Source organism: Nannobrachium achirus, assembly GCF_963921795.1.
Source record: "Nannobrachium achirus genome assembly, chromosome: 24".
Classification (NCBI taxonomy): Eukaryota; Metazoa; Chordata; class Actinopteri; order Myctophiformes; family Myctophidae; genus Nannobrachium; species Nannobrachium achirus.
Window position 1 is genome coordinate 35304426 of NC_137831.1, and position 16044 is coordinate 35320469.

A 16044-nucleotide genomic window follows, 5' to 3' on the forward strand; every position below is an offset into this window, starting at 1 on the left:
TTAAGGACTCACTCTTGCTCCAGGTCAGTATCCTCATTCTCCTTCCTTCATTTGCAAACGCATTCGAGAATGCCGATGAGGTTAGTTTGTTTGATGTGGGACAGAGTTGCGGGCTGAAATGATGAGAGTTATACCCATTTAGAGACTTGTTCAAGTGCGTGTGTTTAAGAAAGGCGATTGTCGGCAACGTCAAAAGACTCACTTGTCCTCCAGGTTAAAGAAGTTCCCGTCCTCACATAGTATGACGTTATTTTATTTAAGTTGCAAGTTCGCCCCAAACATTTCCATTGTTTGGCCGAACCCCCGCAGCGTGGCTCGTCGTCGTGACTGTCAAACAATTCTCCTGCTGAAGCGCGCGTCCGTTTAGTGCTCGTTCCCAAGGGAGGAAACGCCACCGCTGAGCGAGAGAACCAGAACCCTTCAGACACAAGAGTTAGGTCAACCCCGGGGCAGTTACACTCCCACCTAAAATCACAGTGGTTTAAGGTAGGCACAGGTGATTTTAAAGGTATTAACGCTCCAGGGAGTGAGAGTCGTGACCTACAAGGCAGGTTCGCCGGCCTCCAACAAAAGGACCAGCTTCTGTACGGACCGTTCCAGTACTGATGGCTTGCATAGTCGCTCGCCCTTCTTGCCAAGCTTCCGGTCACCAAGATTGATTTTCACTCGCCGAACAAGTCCGTCACGGTCCGTAGTGGTGTCCACGACTCTGCCCAGCCGCCATTCGTTTCTGGGCAGGCCATCATCTTGCACCATCACCACATCTCCAACATGGAGATTTCTCCGTGGGGCGTGCCACCGCTGTCTGGTTGCGATATTGGCCATATATTCTTTGCGCCATCGACTCCAGAACTGTTCGGCAAGGTATTGAACATGCCGCCATCTTTTCCGGGCATACATGTCCTCTCGTACAAATGTACCAGGTGGAGGTAAGGCTTTGACGGACTTCATAGTCAGGAGATGATTAGGAGTAAGTGGTTCAAGGCTGTTTGGATCGTTTAGATTGTCGATGGTGAGAGGACGATTATTTATTATGTTCATAGCTTCATACAGGAAGGCTCGTAAAGAAGCATCATCCAATCTGCCTGAGGAGAGCTCGATAGTTGCCTGTAGGATGCTTCTCACAGTACGTATCTGACGTTCCCAGACTCCGCCAGCGTGACTTGTGTAAGGAGCGTTCATACTGAAGTCACATTGCTTCTCAGAAAGAAACACGGCCAGTCGCTCTTCATTGACTTCTTTGAGAGCTTCTTTGAGCTCATTTTTCGCACCGATGAAATTGCTCCCTTGATCAGACTTGATCTGACGAACCGTACCTCGTATGGCAATGAAACAGCGAAGACCACTGATAAAAGCGTCTGTTGTCATATCGTCAAGCATTTCTACATGAATTGCTCGGGAAGAGAAGCAAGTAAAGAGGAGACCATAACGCTTATTGACCTTCCGTCCTTGCTTCACAAGGAATGGACCAAAACAATCCATGCCACAGTAGGTAAAGGGCGGTGATGGGTTCACCCGTTCGGGAGGCAAGTCGGCCATTTTCTGCTCCTCCGTCGGCCTTCTGTGTCGTCTGCAGGAGACACACCGTTGGATGTATGATGTCACAGCTTTATTTATCCCCTGCATCCAAAAGCCCTGCGACCTCATCTCGTTTAGGGTGAAGCCCCTTCCCTGATGCTTGACTTCTTTATGACAATATGCAATTATCATCCTGGATAGCGGGTGGTTTCTTGGAATTATTGCGGGATGTTTCAGTGAATCTGAAATTGATGAGTTGCGCAATCTTCCTCCCACCTTGAGTATGCCATCTACATCAAGGAAGGCATTAAGATGATACAGTTTGTTGTGACATGGCAACAATGATCCCTTGCGTATGATCCTTAACTCCTCTTCATACGTCTCCTCCTGCAGCGCCCGGATGATGACCTGCTTCGCCTTCTCCCTTTCTGCTACCGTGGTGAGATCGGTGGATTTGTTCTTACTGACGTATCTGATGATGCGAGCAATGGCTCTAGTAGCCTGTGACCAGGTGGATAATTTGCACAGGCGATCTATGATGCTTCGTTGCTTAGTTGCTTCAGTGTTTAACACCAGGGAGCTTCTCACTTCCGGATCGCCGGTGACCAGGTCAGGAGCATGATCTTCAGCTGCTCTAATCTCTCTCTCCCACAGAAAGAGTGGCCCTGTAAACCATCCGGAAGATGAGAGCTCGCCAGCAGTCAGACCTCTAGAGGCGAGGTCGGCAGGGTTTTCAGCAGTGGGGACATATTTCCATTGCCGCGGAGATGTGCTGAGATGGATCTTCTGTAACCGATTTGCTACAAAGGTATGGAAACGTCGTGCTTTGTTGTTAATGTATCCCAGCACTACTTTCGAATCGGTCCAGAAGAACTCCTCTGCACCTTGGTATCCTAGCTCCTCCTTGAGCATATCGCTCATCTTCACAGAGACAACTGCGGCAGTCAATTCCAATCTTGGAATGGTTGTAATCTTAATTGGCGAGACACGGGATTTCCCAATAATTAAGGCACAGTGAATCTTTCCTTCCTCATTTTGAAGTCTCAAGTACGTACACTGGCCGTACCCTATTGTGCTGGCGTCAGCAAAATGATGTAGCTCGGTCTTGACTGGTTTCCCAAAGTCAGCGGGTGCATAACACCGTGGTATCACAACCTTATCCAAGTCAGCCAGGTCACTTCTCCATCTCTCCCACCGTGGCTGAAGTTCATCGGTCAGAGGGTCGTCCCATCCTATGCCACGCCGGCACATCTCCTGAAGGATCCGCTTCCCTGTCAGTAGGAATGGGGCTACGAACCCAAGCGGGTCGTACACAGACGCAACTGTGGACAGAAGGCCTCGGCGAGTCTCAGGCTGAAGTTTTAGATTAACTGCGAATCCAAAACAATCCAATTCCACATTCCATTGAATCCCCAACGCTCTCTCCAGCGGTAGCTCGTCAAAGGAGAGCTTGAGGTTCTTCAAGTCTGCAGCGCGTTCCATAAGTGGTATGCTCTCCAGGACGGCTCGATCATTTGATATGAATTTGTGCAATCTGAGACCGCCCTTGGCACAGAGCTCTCTGGCTTCTCTGGCAAGCTGGATGGCGCTTTCAGTGCTGTCCACACTTGTTACTCCGTCGTCAACATAAAAGTCCCTTATGACGAACTGTGAGCCAAGGGGATAAAGGTCATGGTTTTCTCTTGCAAGGTGCTTTAGCCCATAATTCGCACATCCTGGGGAAGAAACGGCACCGAACAGGTGTACGTTCATGCGGAAAACCTTGGGTTGTGTCTCCAGATCCCCCCCTTTCCACCAAAGGAAGCGCAGGTAATTTCGGTCATCCTTGTTTACATAAAATTGATGAAACATCTTTTCGATATCGCACATCAATGCAACTGGGTGCCGTCGAAATCTTATGAGAACACCAGTCAGGTTGTTCGTCAAGTCTGGCCCCGAAAGCAGATGATCATTCAGACTGGTCCCTCTATATTTAGAAGAGCAGTCGAAAACGACGCGAAGTTTGTCTGGTTTCTTGGCATGGTACACGCCGTGATGGGGAATGTACCATCTCTCACCTTCTGGCCCTTGATCTTTGACTTCCTCTGCATCCCCTCTTTCTATTACTTCCTCCATAAAGGTTGTATAGTGCCTTCTATAGTTGGCATCCTTGAGCAGTTTCCTTTTCAGATGATTGAGTCTCACCACAGCCAGCTGCTTATTATCTGGTAGGCAGGGTCTCTCCTTAAATGGGAGGGGCATTTCATAATGGCCATGATCGGTTTCATGTATGCCTTTGCTTATCACCTCAAGGAAAGCAATGTCATCTTGAGATACTCTCTTGTCATCCGCATCGCTGTCTTTAAAGTCATTCTCCAACATGCGGATGGCGTCAGCAGGGGTGACTGGGGGTAGCTCCCTAGCGGTGAGTCGATGACATAGACCCATGGGGTTTGAAGGATCGAGGGATGGGGAGGAGCACCCTACAATGGACCACCCCAGATCTGTCTTCACCGCATAAGGCTCATTAGGTTTTCCCAAAAGGACCCGCTTGGGAGCCATCGCTGCAGAGCAGTTGTAGCCTATTAGAAGGCCTGCTTCGCAGTCTAGAAGCGATGGCATTTCATTTGCTATCTCTGAGAGGTGACTCCAGTTCCTAGCCGTCTCGCAGGTTGGAATGTGAGATCGATTGGCAGGTATCCAGTCCTTTGTATAAGTCGGCGGGAGGTCTACATAAGTAGCAGAGTCATATGCCCGGACTCGAAGCCCCGAAATTCTCTCACTATTTACGAGTGTATTACTGCCGTTCATAGTGGTTAGTTTCAACTTTACAGGGTGCGTTTCTGCTTTTAGGGCCTGACTCACCCCCTTCTCGATAAATGTTGTGTCGCTCTGGGTATCCAGTAGTGCATAAATGAGCTTTTCTGTGTTTGGCTTGTTCTTTGTTGACACCCACACTGGTACTGCCATTGAAGTATTGAGTGATTGTTCTCCAGACACACTAAGTGATGTTGCTGCTGGTAGATGGTCAGTGTTGTCTTGCACTTGAGGGGCTTGTGACTCTGTGCCATAATTGAAATTATGAAGGCAGGTGGGGTGTTTCGCCTGACAAACGTCACAAGTATGGCGATAGCAACAACTCTCAGCTTTCAGGCATGCATAGCATAGCCTATTCTCTTTGATGTAGTTCCGCCTTTCCCTTAGTGCCATTGCGATGAACTCTTGACAGCTCTGAAGCTGGTGGGTGCTGTCCTGGCAAAGCAAACAAGAGGCTCTTGTGCGAAGTTGCTGGCCACTACTCGTGGCTGTCTGAGTGCTGAGAACATGAGCGTTGTTTCCTCGGTTCTCTCTGGCGCCTTGCCTCTCACCACTTGGCTCAGAGGAACGGAGAGCATGAAATGATGTTATGGGGTTGCATGCAATGTCTGCTTCCTGTGCTATGAAGTCTGTAAAGACTTTGAGACTAGGGAATTCTTGGTCCCGATTCAAACTCTGAGTTACTTGTCGGTTCCACATTGCGGCCGTCCAGTCAGGTAACTTCTTTACAAGCCTCTGGTTCTCTTCACAGTCGTTTAGGATTTCCAGACCTTTGACGTGTGGGATTGCGTCGTGACAGGCATTTAGGAAGTCAGAGAATTCTCTGAGCCCTGCTGCGTCTCTGGGATGGATTTTGGGCCAATTTGCTAGTCTCTCCCTGAAAGCTCTCTGGATAACGAAGGGTTGACCATATCGCATATTGAGTCTATTCCATGCCTCCTGATATGCTTCTCCATCGCTCCTGTAGAAGGTGCCCTCAAGGACCCTGCGGGCTGGTCCGCCTACGTATCTCTTGAGATAAAATAACTTTTCTGCCGGGGATATTGCTCTGTGGCCGATCAGGGATGTGAAGGAGGCCTTCCATTCAATAAATGTAATGGGGTCCCCAGTGAAAATGAATGGCTCCGGCAGAGGGAGCCTATTCAAGGCCATGCTGTCTCGAAAGGCCTGTGTGAGGGCAGATACATCTGCCTCCTCACCACTGACTGACAACACATCCTCTCCCCTTTTTGCCTGATCGTAGGCCTTTGCCTTGGCACGGGCTATTTTGACATCCCTTTCAACTTGAAGCCGCTCCAGGTCCCTCTGATGTTTCCTTTGTTGTTCCTCTAGGTCCTGTATGCTTTCTTTTTTCCTCTGTTCCTCCATGTTTGCCTCAAACTCAGCTTCCTTTCCCGCTAGTTCCGCTGCTGCCTCTGCACGGCCAGCTGGCTCAGATGGTGCCTTAGAGCGGCGGCTGCTGCACTCTGACGGTGCTTGAGATGGAGGACCAAATATTGAGTGAGTATTATCACACTTAAGCAGTTTACGAATATGCTGGTTTTCTTCTAGAGCATCCGTTTCCTCGTGTATCATCCTGTCGAAGGCTATTGTGAGTATGCCATTTGAAACAGATTCGCATGCATCTACTTTCCTTCTTATCTCGAGGTCTGGGGTAGTATATTTCCGTATATCGTTGTAAATGCGAAAAATGTCCTCCTTCATTTTGACCAAGGAGTTGGTCAAAGTTTCCAGTTCACTTTCGATCATACTGGTCTTTAGCTGGGTTTTTGCATTGCGTACAATTGGCTTCCATTTTTCATATGCATTGAGGAACGCCTGTGTCTTTTTCTCTGCCATTTCCTTTTGAAGTGCTAGCATTTTAGGTGTGGGTGCTGACTTGCGAGCAGACCGCCGAAGGGGTGAAGATTGAACATTTTCCTCCAGTGTATTGTCCTCCTGTGTATTTTGAAGGTCCTGTAAATCATTTTCCTTTGTTTTTAGTACTTTCTCCAGCTCTTGTTTTTTAGAGGGGTCCATTTCGGTCTGGAGGGTCTCTTTCAAGTCTTTTATTTCCTTTTCAAGTTCCGAACAAATGTTACCAACGTACCAAATGTTACCAGCGCTTACTTCTGGCATTGTCATTTTGATTTGAAATATTTAATCGCAACGAAGTGCAAGGTCCCACGCACAAATCAACCAATCGAATAACGGAACCTTAAATATTTGTGTTGAAAATAATCCCACATCGACTCATTTAGTCATGCAATAGAACCTTCAAACAGAGCAAAAGTACACATATCATTGACCTTTTAATCGTTTTTCCTAAACCCTTTGAAAGACACAGATTCACTCATGGCATTGGAATCATTCAATCATTTGAATAAACCTTTGAGGCGTAAATGTCCACATGCCGTTGGGCATAGAATGTTCAATTTGTGTTATTTGTGAATATGTTCATGTATTTGTGTGATTTGTATTCATGTGTGTGTGTGTGATCACCGGGTCTGTGCATCAGAGATAGTATGGCCCGGTTTAGTTGATGTCCCGGTCTTGTTGCAGAGCAGAGGGGAGGGCAGGTGCATCGGGAGGCGGGGTGAAGTTTTCACTGTAGCGTTCCAGCCAGACACAGAGCAAGCTCAACTGATGAGTTCATATCCTTTATTTTCTCAACGTGAAAACTATAAAAACACCATAGAAAAAGGTCAATTAGAAAACATCACATTAATACATTTGTGTTCAGATCCTTTGCTAATTCATTATATTTCAGTGCATTTCAACAATTCATCATGAATCCAATAATTAAAATCATGTAAATCACCATGAAGTTAGAGCCATATAACCAAAAAGAGCCAACACCAGCATCAAGAAAACAAACAAAACAAAAGAAGAAACAATTGTATCAAAACATTTAGCGCTCTGCAAAATAAAACAAACAAATACCTTGTGGCCCTTTCCAGCTGGCGCTATTTCATTTGGTCCGTGCAGTGTGACACAAGCGATGCTGTCGGGGAACAGTATATTTGGTCATTAGACTTGCATTCATTTGTAGGCTATTATGCCCGGTTATTGGTGACAGATTAAGGACTCACTCTTGCTCCAGGTCAGTATCCTCATTCTCCTTCCTTCATTTGCAAACGCATTCGAGAATGCCGATGAGGTTAGTTTGTTTGATGTGGGACAGAGTTGCGGGCTGAAATGATGAGAGTTATACCCATTTAGAGACTTGTTCAAGTGCGTGTGTTTAAGAAAGGCGATTGTCGGCAACGTCAAAAGACTCACTTGTCCTCCAGGTTAAAGAAGTTCCCGTCCTCACATAGTATGACGTTATTTTATTTAAGTTGCAAGTTCGCCCCAAACATTTCCATTGTTTGGCCGAACCCCCGCAGCGTGGCTCGTCGTCGTGACTGTCAAACAATTCTCCTGCTGAAGCGCGCGTCCGTTTAGTGCTCGTTCCCAAGGGAGGAAACGCCACCGCTGAGCGAGAGAACCAGAACCCTTCAGACACAAGAGTTAGGTCAACCCCGGGGCAGTTACATACTGCGCTCACTGACTGTTCAGCGCTCACTAAAGTCTGAAAATTGGAGTTGGAGTCCTGTCCAGTGTCCCACCCGATTATCACCACTCAAAGTCGCTGACAGAGTACAGCAGCTTCAGCTTAATTGCAATGGGCCTACACTACACTTCAAAGATAGGCTACCCATGTACGTCTGACTACTTCCTAAAGAAGGTCACGGATGTCCACGATCACAACTAACTCCAGAGGCAGCGCTCCACTAATGGGAGAGGTTCCGGAAGGAGCTATATTAAAATTGGTCTGAAAAGTCACCTTCAGGCGGCTGCTACTCGAGACGTGTTAATAGACTAATACATTCTTCAATCAATCAATCAATCCATCAGTCAGTCCAATTTGTAAAGGCTATGCACTCCAGTGGCCAGCATGATATTTAGATTTTATTTAATTGTTATTAAAACCCCCTTTTCTACACAGAAGTATAGATTTGTTTAAATGCTTATATTTCTAATGCACTGCACATGATGCATAGCCCATCATGTGCACATTAATCGTTTTTCAATGGCTTCAGGCAGGCGTGATTACAGATCCAACTGGGAAAGATGGATAACCACGCCCCGGACTCATTTTTGAAGCTTGTGATTGGCTGAACCGGACGTAGGGAGCGCTCCGTTGTAGTCACTTGGACCGCGCGAGGTGCACGGTACCCAATTATCATGGCGTTTATCGTGCGCTTGCCCAGGCCTTACGGCCTGGGCATAAATATAACGATTGCATTCACCACGGCTTCGTAACTCGCGCGGCGCTCCGCCGGCCGCGCGGCCCTGGCCCAAGGTCCGCTGGCCTTTGCGCCGCTTGCAGTGTCGTGGACAATAACTGTGAAAACGAGCGCTCTATGCCGTTTCCATCCATCTTTCCCAGTTGGATTTGTAATCACGCTTCAGGCAGGGATACTCTTATTCTGAAGAGATCGACCACCGGACGTCTTAGATTTGCCAGCCCTAGATTTGCCAACAGACACTCGCTGTGACGCTCTGTGGAGGAAAAGGTCACAGCGAGCGATTATTCCAGTAAACATTAACAACAAAGTTTAATCTTCAGAGAGGAGCAGAAAAGGACAATATGGCGGGTCGCTCTGTCTCATATTTTTACTTCCAAGTCACTCTGTGGACTCTAAAGTCATGGATGGTGATTTATCTCTACATGTTATGGATCAACTGTTACAGCGCTTCTGTCACAGGTTGGTAAAGAAACCTTTTAATACCAGTAAGACTCCCTAATCGGGAGATAAGCGACCGTTGGTCGCTTATCTCCATAAATAGGCCAAAAAGTAGTTTGTGCAAAATCGTCCTGATGGTGGCGCTAGATGGGACAGATGCGTTGTGATTACATGACTGTAGAGATACTGTGTACTGGTGTGCATGATTTTAGGGCAAAATCTGTAGGAGCAGGGTGACTGTAGAGATACTGTGTAGTGGTTTGTGTGATTTTAGGGCAAATTCCAATACTAGCATGCAAGATGCAAGCTCTCCTGCTAAAAGTAGACACACCCACAGGCAGATCTTGATAGTGGACCCAGGTCTGTTTATTTAAGCATGGAGGCTCATCCTTCCTGGACTCCCTGGTGTGAAGGGGTGTGTGTGTGTGTGTGTGTGTGTGTGTGTGTGTGTGTGTGTGTGTGTGTGTGTGTGTGTGTGTGTGTGTGTGTGTGAGAGAGAGAGGACAGTGGCAACATTCCTTGCCACTTGGCAGGTCACACATTATGTTTGAGAGAGAGAGAGAGAGAGTGTGTGTGTGTGTGTGTGTGTGTGTGTGTGTGTGTGTGTGTGTGTGTGTGTGTGTGTGTGTGTGTGTGTGTGTGTGTGTGTGTGTGACACAGAGAGAGCAGCCCCGTTGGGGTGGTCATTTGGTCATTTTTGCACATTTGGTAATTTTTTACACCTGGGGGTCCCCCAGGGACCTGGGGGTCCCCGAAACTCCGGGGGTCCTTGGAGGTTGTAGTTTGGCAGGCAAGGAGTGTGTGTGCAAAATCTGGCATGGATCGGGGCAACGGTTGCAGAGATATGAGCAGGGCAAAAGTGTGACGTGTGACGTGTGACAGAGTGACGGAGGGAGTGACGGAGGGACAGCCGGTGGAGGTTTGGATAGTGTGCAAGTAACTGCGACCTACGGTCGCAACAACACATCTGTCAAAGGTTGGTTAAGTTAACTTTTAGGTTGTTAGCTCTTTCCTACTGAACCTCTCCCTCCGCTATATCTTATTTTGAGTTGAGCCATATTGTAAATAGCTTTCATTTTTTTGCATTATGTTTTTTCCCCTAGGCCTAGCTGTGTTCTATCTGTCATTCCATGAGTTGAACTTTCTTGGGCATATCCTTTAACCCTTATAGGCTACGTTCCGTTAGACCGCCAGGATAGTTGTAATAGGTCTACATGATAAATAATAGATTCTCTATTTTGTTATAATCACTGTTATAATCTATTATAGTGTATTATTTTAATTATCATAGTAATATATTAATACTTTATAGTGTATTATAATCACAGTTATAATCCATTATAGTGCATAATAATTAGGATAGTAATACAAATTTATATTATAATCACAGTTAAAATGGTCAATTTGTTTCTTACCGATATGTGTACCATTGTGTAATGGAAAATGTAGATATTTGTATGTGGTGCGGTGTGGTGTGGTGCAGTTGGTGTCGTGTAGTGTGGTGGCACTGGTGCTAAAGCTGCAGTCGAAAAGGGGCTATAACCTTGTAGTGAATTATTAGTGAAATAGAACAGTTTTAGTCGACCTCTTTCAAAGTCGACCCCAAACTCGTTTCCCAATGGGTCTGAGGCCTTAGCTAGATGCAGAATTGACAAAAATCAAATATTTGCTTCTGGGGGTCCCTGGAACAAAATATTTTGTGATGGGGGTCCGTAGCCAAATACATATCATTCTGGGGGTCCTTCACATGACAAAGTTTGAGAAACACTGATGGCCACATAAGTTTTTTTCAGAAAATTGTTATGATTTAGAAGACATTTGTAGAATGTGCCTATCAGTGGTGTGTGTGTGTGTGTGTGTGTGTGTGTGTGTGTGTGTGTGTGTGTGTGTGTGTGTGTGTGTGTGTGTGTGTGTGTGTGTGTGTGTGTGTGTGTGTGTGTGTGTGTGTGTGTGTGTGTGTGTGTGCGTGCGTGCGTGCGTGCGTGCGTGTGTGTGTGTTATTATTACATATCAATGCTCACATATCAGGAATGTCCTCACACAGCAGTGCTCACATATCAACACTCACGACTCGTCACGAGGTCAGCGAGTCCACAGCTGGGTGCTATTGGCCCTCAGAACACATTCCAATGACTATAGGCCTGTCTGCTACTTATAGTTTTCCATGGGCAGGCGAGCAACAGACGCACGCACATGCACACACGCACACGCATACGCACGCACGCACGCACGCACGCACGCACACACACACACACACACACTGGACATAGCTCTGTCAGAGGTACATGTCTACTAAAAGTCTGGGTTTCCGAGGCTACATGTCTACTATTAGAGGACACTGGCATGAGTGCCTCTTTTTGTTTTCTACCCTGTGGGCCCTGAGCCTGTAATAAAGTTTATATATATATATTACTTTAGCAACTGCTGCTTTTCAGAGAGTTTTCCTTCAGAGTTCAGACTGAAAAAGCCCCCATGATGATCAGGCATTTGTTGCGACCGTAGGCCGCAGTTAACTATGAAAACCATCACATCTTGTATTTTGTCTGTAACACCTTAATGTCTATAGCTACTGACCTGTTGTGACATCACATCGTTGTGACATCACATTCTGTCCTTGTCCCTTTTATGCCCATATATGGAGATCCCTGATGTCATCAATATTAAGCCCTTAGCTTGGAATGCCCATATATGGACATATTGTGTGACTCTCATGTGGTCTATAAAATGGGACATATATGTGATGTCAGTCATATCCATATTTAGGAAAATATTTTGTCCACATTTTCATTCCATGTCAGATCTCAAAATCGACTTTCTGTTAGACTGTTAGTGTGTTCTGTGTGCACGCCGTTCACAGCTTACAAACAAAATACTTGGAAAACGATGCCTCAGTTGCCGAGTTAGCTGCAGCTTTATTTACACAGTAAGCAAACGGAAACAGAATGACTCCAGTGTGCATCAACTAACTCAGTGCTTCATGTGCTTTTGTTTTAAGGACAACATCAGGTGATCGGCTCTTCTCAGGACATCCTGGTCAAAGTGGGGGATGAGGTGATCCTTCCATGTCATGTTGAACCACCAGTCAACATAGGGAGGAAGACAGTGGAGTGGTCCAGACCTGACCTGAAACCAGACCTCATTCATCTCCTCCAAGATGGACATGAAAAACATGACCAAGACCTGAACCAACTGTACAAAGAGAGGACGTCTCTGTTTCCTGATCAGCTTCCTAATGGTAACATGTCACTGAAATTGTCCAGGGTGAGGCTCTCAGACGAGGGGACCTACAAGTGTTCTGCTCCCCATCTGAAGAGTTCCACTTTGATCCAGCTCCTTGTTGGTAAGTTTTATTGTCCTAGTGATGCTGTGACCAAAGACTAACGCTTCAACACAACATTGTACACTTCACGTCAAAGACAACACTGTAACCAACAGTGCACTGCATAGAGCAAGGACACCACCATTAATAATCCCCTCCCCCTCACAACACAGTAACCTGTGTGGTGCTGTCAGGATCTAAAGATTGGTAACTTCCTACCTAGCCTGTTAAGAAAACCCTTAAATACCTGTATCACTCATAGCGTCACTTTATATTCCTCTATGCATGGGCTATTTTAGTTAGTCCAGTGAAAGAAAAAACATCACAAGGATGCAACTGGGACGTATCATCAGTGATGTAGCCTGGGGTCGACGGGTGTTTCGGGTCTACCAACATCATACACCCTCACCCAGGTGAACCAGCCGGGGTGATCAAGTCCCGATTTACGGAACGACAGGGTCACTACATGTGCTGCACCGGAACTACTCTGCCGGGATTGGGGGCAGCGCCACTCTGGCGCGTGGAAGAACTAGGCCCTATGGGTTGACTCCTGCATCTCACCATCATAGGTGGCGCTAGGGGGGTGCTTGCAGGTGCTTCAGGTGCTTTCAGTCATCAAATAAAATTATCTTTGTTCAAATCTGTGACATTGGTGAAAAAAAGATTCCTGCCCACTAGAAGTCCTTCATGATAAGTTAGGAGAAAAAGAAAATGTGCCCGAAATTATCAGTATCTGCATTGTGTGCAGCCTAGTATAGCCTTACATCACTCCTTTTGTTGATGGTATTACCATTTATTTAACGTGACTTAACACTTGTGATGCGATACTTGAATGGTACTGATTGAACAGTGATTCGCTTTGTCAATAATAGTACACTAGGCTTTTTTTCTTTTATTGGTTGTTTAACAGAATAGCGGATTTTGCACTGCAGCACAAGATATTTGGCTGTACGTATAGGCTTTTGGAACCCAGCAAAAATAAAGATAAATACATTTGTGTTTATATACTGTATATAAATTGGTAGGCTATATCCACAACTACTTAGCACCTCCATTAATAGCCAAGCTCCCTTCCAGCACCCCCATAAAAAATTGTCTAGAGCCGCCACTGCTCACCATTATAAAATGAAACAACTTACACTCACAGAGATTTCTCTCATTTATTGTAAGATATATAATAGACTACAGCAACATTTTTAGTGTTTCTGGCTGCCCTGCAGGAAACCAGTTTCATTGGAATGATTAGGGATACTATAGTTCAAGTGCTTAATCTAAAAAAAGAGGGGGGGGGGGGGGCTCCCTTCTCTCATCAGGTCCAAGTTTTTTTTTCTTTTTTTACAACAGGCAATCATGTCCATTCGCCGACCCGACCACAGCTCCAGAAAGGAGCGGTTGGTTACAGAGATAATCTGCTTATTTCTATCGCTCGAAAATAAAACAAATTCTGTAAATATCTGTAATGCCATTAGTCGCTACACAGTGTCAATTCCCACTGGAAAAATATATATTTTTACGAGCGATAGAAATAATCCGAATATCTCTGTAACCAACACAAGCTTCTTTCTGGAGCTTTTGGTCGGGTCGGGCGAATGGACAAGGTTGCCTGTTATGAAAAAGAAAAAGAAAAAAACACCTGGACCACTTTTTGGGGAGAGTACAACACCAACTCTTTTTGTGTCTCCCAGTAACCAACAACGTACCTGTCACTCACTTTCAGGACCCACCCGTCCCTGTGTGAGTGTTGTTCTGTAGGCAGTTTGTGTTTGTTATTCACTGCTAGTCTGTAACACTCTTGTCTTGGCTTGCATCGCCCTCTAGTGACTTTTTTTGTCACTGTGTGTATGAAGCCCTTGGGTGACATTCCAAAAAGTGGTTGTTTTGAGAACAGTTTGACACTAGCTCCCCACTTCTCTGTAAAAGAAAGAAAAGAGAGAGAAAAAAATAAAGAAAAAAGTGTGTGCGTGTGTACTTGTGTGCCTGTAGCCTCGTACTCCTAGTGAGCAAATAGAATGTAGCTGCAGGAGGAGGCAGTTTACGAGGCTGTGCCTGTGGTTCACATTCAAACATAAATATTATAACTATATACTGTAAAGATTGTGGTTTTATTTATTGTCTCCACCAGGCCGAAGGAATGAGGGCAGGGGACTATGTTTTGCACCCTGTCTGTCCGTCCGGTCTGTCCGTCCATCCGGCCCGGTCTCGGCCAAACTGTGCACACACACTCCCTGGATGCCAATTCAGAACCCCTGCCCCACATTTTCCACATTGGCCTGTATGCCACTAGGAGGCTTTGCAAAACTAATTGTTGGACAGTACTCCACCTCTATACCTCATATCTCTACAGTCATGTGATCGACATGGATCTGTCCGTATTCCATCCTGATTGGCTAAATTTCTCATGCAAAAATCTAAAATGACACAGATACTTTCCCAGTTTTAATGGGTTAAACCAACTCTGCTTGAAGACAGTGTGTGGGATTCCAGAAGAAAAACATGGCACCCTTTTCACAATGGCACCCTTTTCACAATGGCCTCTTATAGCACCACCAGAAGGCCACAATAAAATGTTGTTGTTTTAGTCTGATGTAGCTGCTTATTTCATTCTATTTGCTTCAACTATTCAAATTGACTGAAATACTTTTCTCCACACAGACCAACAAGATGTGATCTACAGACCACTGGGAGGAGTCCTTGAATTGCTTCCAGAAACCAGCTCTGTTACTGAACCCATCACTGGCATCCTGTGGAAACATGGCCCCAATAAGGTAGCAGAATGGGATGAGGTCCTCGGTCCTGATGTGGATTACTACCTTACATATAGAAACCGTACAGAGTTGAATAAAGAAACTGGAAGCTTGGTCGTCAACAATATGACCAGAGAAGACGATGGAGTATATTCTGTGGAGGTGAACGGTCGACTGCAGCGCAAGACGTACAAGGTTAACGTGATCAGTAAGTTTGAATTGTGTCCTGTGAAGGATGAATGTTTTTTTTTTATGTTTTAAAATGCACATAAATATTTTATTTGAATGGTTGTGAGTTAATCCCTCTTACTTCTTACTGTGATGCAGAACATAATCAGTGCTGTGTCAGTTCAACTATTTGACCTTAAATAGTAAAACCTTTTTTTGTGTAAATTTTACTCTGTAGGTACTGTAACCAGCTCACTCTGCAGTCTTGTTTTCTTCTTCTTATTGTGGGCTCGCCTGGAAGGCGAGCACACGTATGTTATCTTCATTATTTATTTGTTTATCTATCAGTCAGTATCTCCTCAAAACTTTGGCGCGATTCATCTCCTACACGCTTACACCTTTCAACACCATTCAAATTTTTACGTGTTCAGCTTACTGAGGACACGTGTGCTTGTATTTCTTGTATTGAAATGTTTTGTAGAATAATTATAAAAAAATAAAAATGTTTAACTTTAAGCACCCAATGCATTTCCAATGGGTTTAGTGAGTGGGGACAGAGTGAGACAGAGGAAAGGGACCCATGTTTATATTAAGGCGCTGTGGCTGCAATATTCACACCTCAGATATGCTATTTATATCATTGCGTTCACACAGGTCTGCTCTCTGATTTGATCCAAATATCTAAGCTGTGTGATGTATATATTCTGAGTTAAAACTACAAATATCTCTAAATGTCCCTCTCCACTCTACTGATTGAAACAGCTGTGATTAAAGGCCTGTCTGTCAT

The 16044-nt window shown here is 45.4% G+C and overlaps 2 protein-coding genes across 4 annotated transcripts in view; both read left to right on the forward strand.

The window, feature by feature from the left end:
• LOC308309304 (C-type lectin domain family 10 member A-like) overlaps window positions 1–16044 on the forward strand; it is a 281075-nt gene that overhangs the window by 100682 nt on the left and 164349 nt on the right. The window lies entirely within an intron of this gene.
• The window catches only part of LOC308280253 (NLR family CARD domain-containing protein 3-like), a gene marked incomplete at its 3' end in the record, with an annotated part of 39019 nt that continues 31900 nt past the window's right edge, over window positions 8926–16044 (forward strand). The window contains exons 1-3 of the mRNA XM_080720514.1: window positions 8926–9047; window positions 12022–12366; window positions 14998–15297. Of these exons, the coding sequence (XP_080576640.1) occupies window positions 8930–9047; window positions 12022–12366; window positions 14998–15297 (763 nt within the window). The 5' untranslated portion in view covers window positions 8926–8929. The remainder of the gene's footprint in view (window positions 9048–12021; window positions 12367–14997; window positions 15298–16044) is intronic.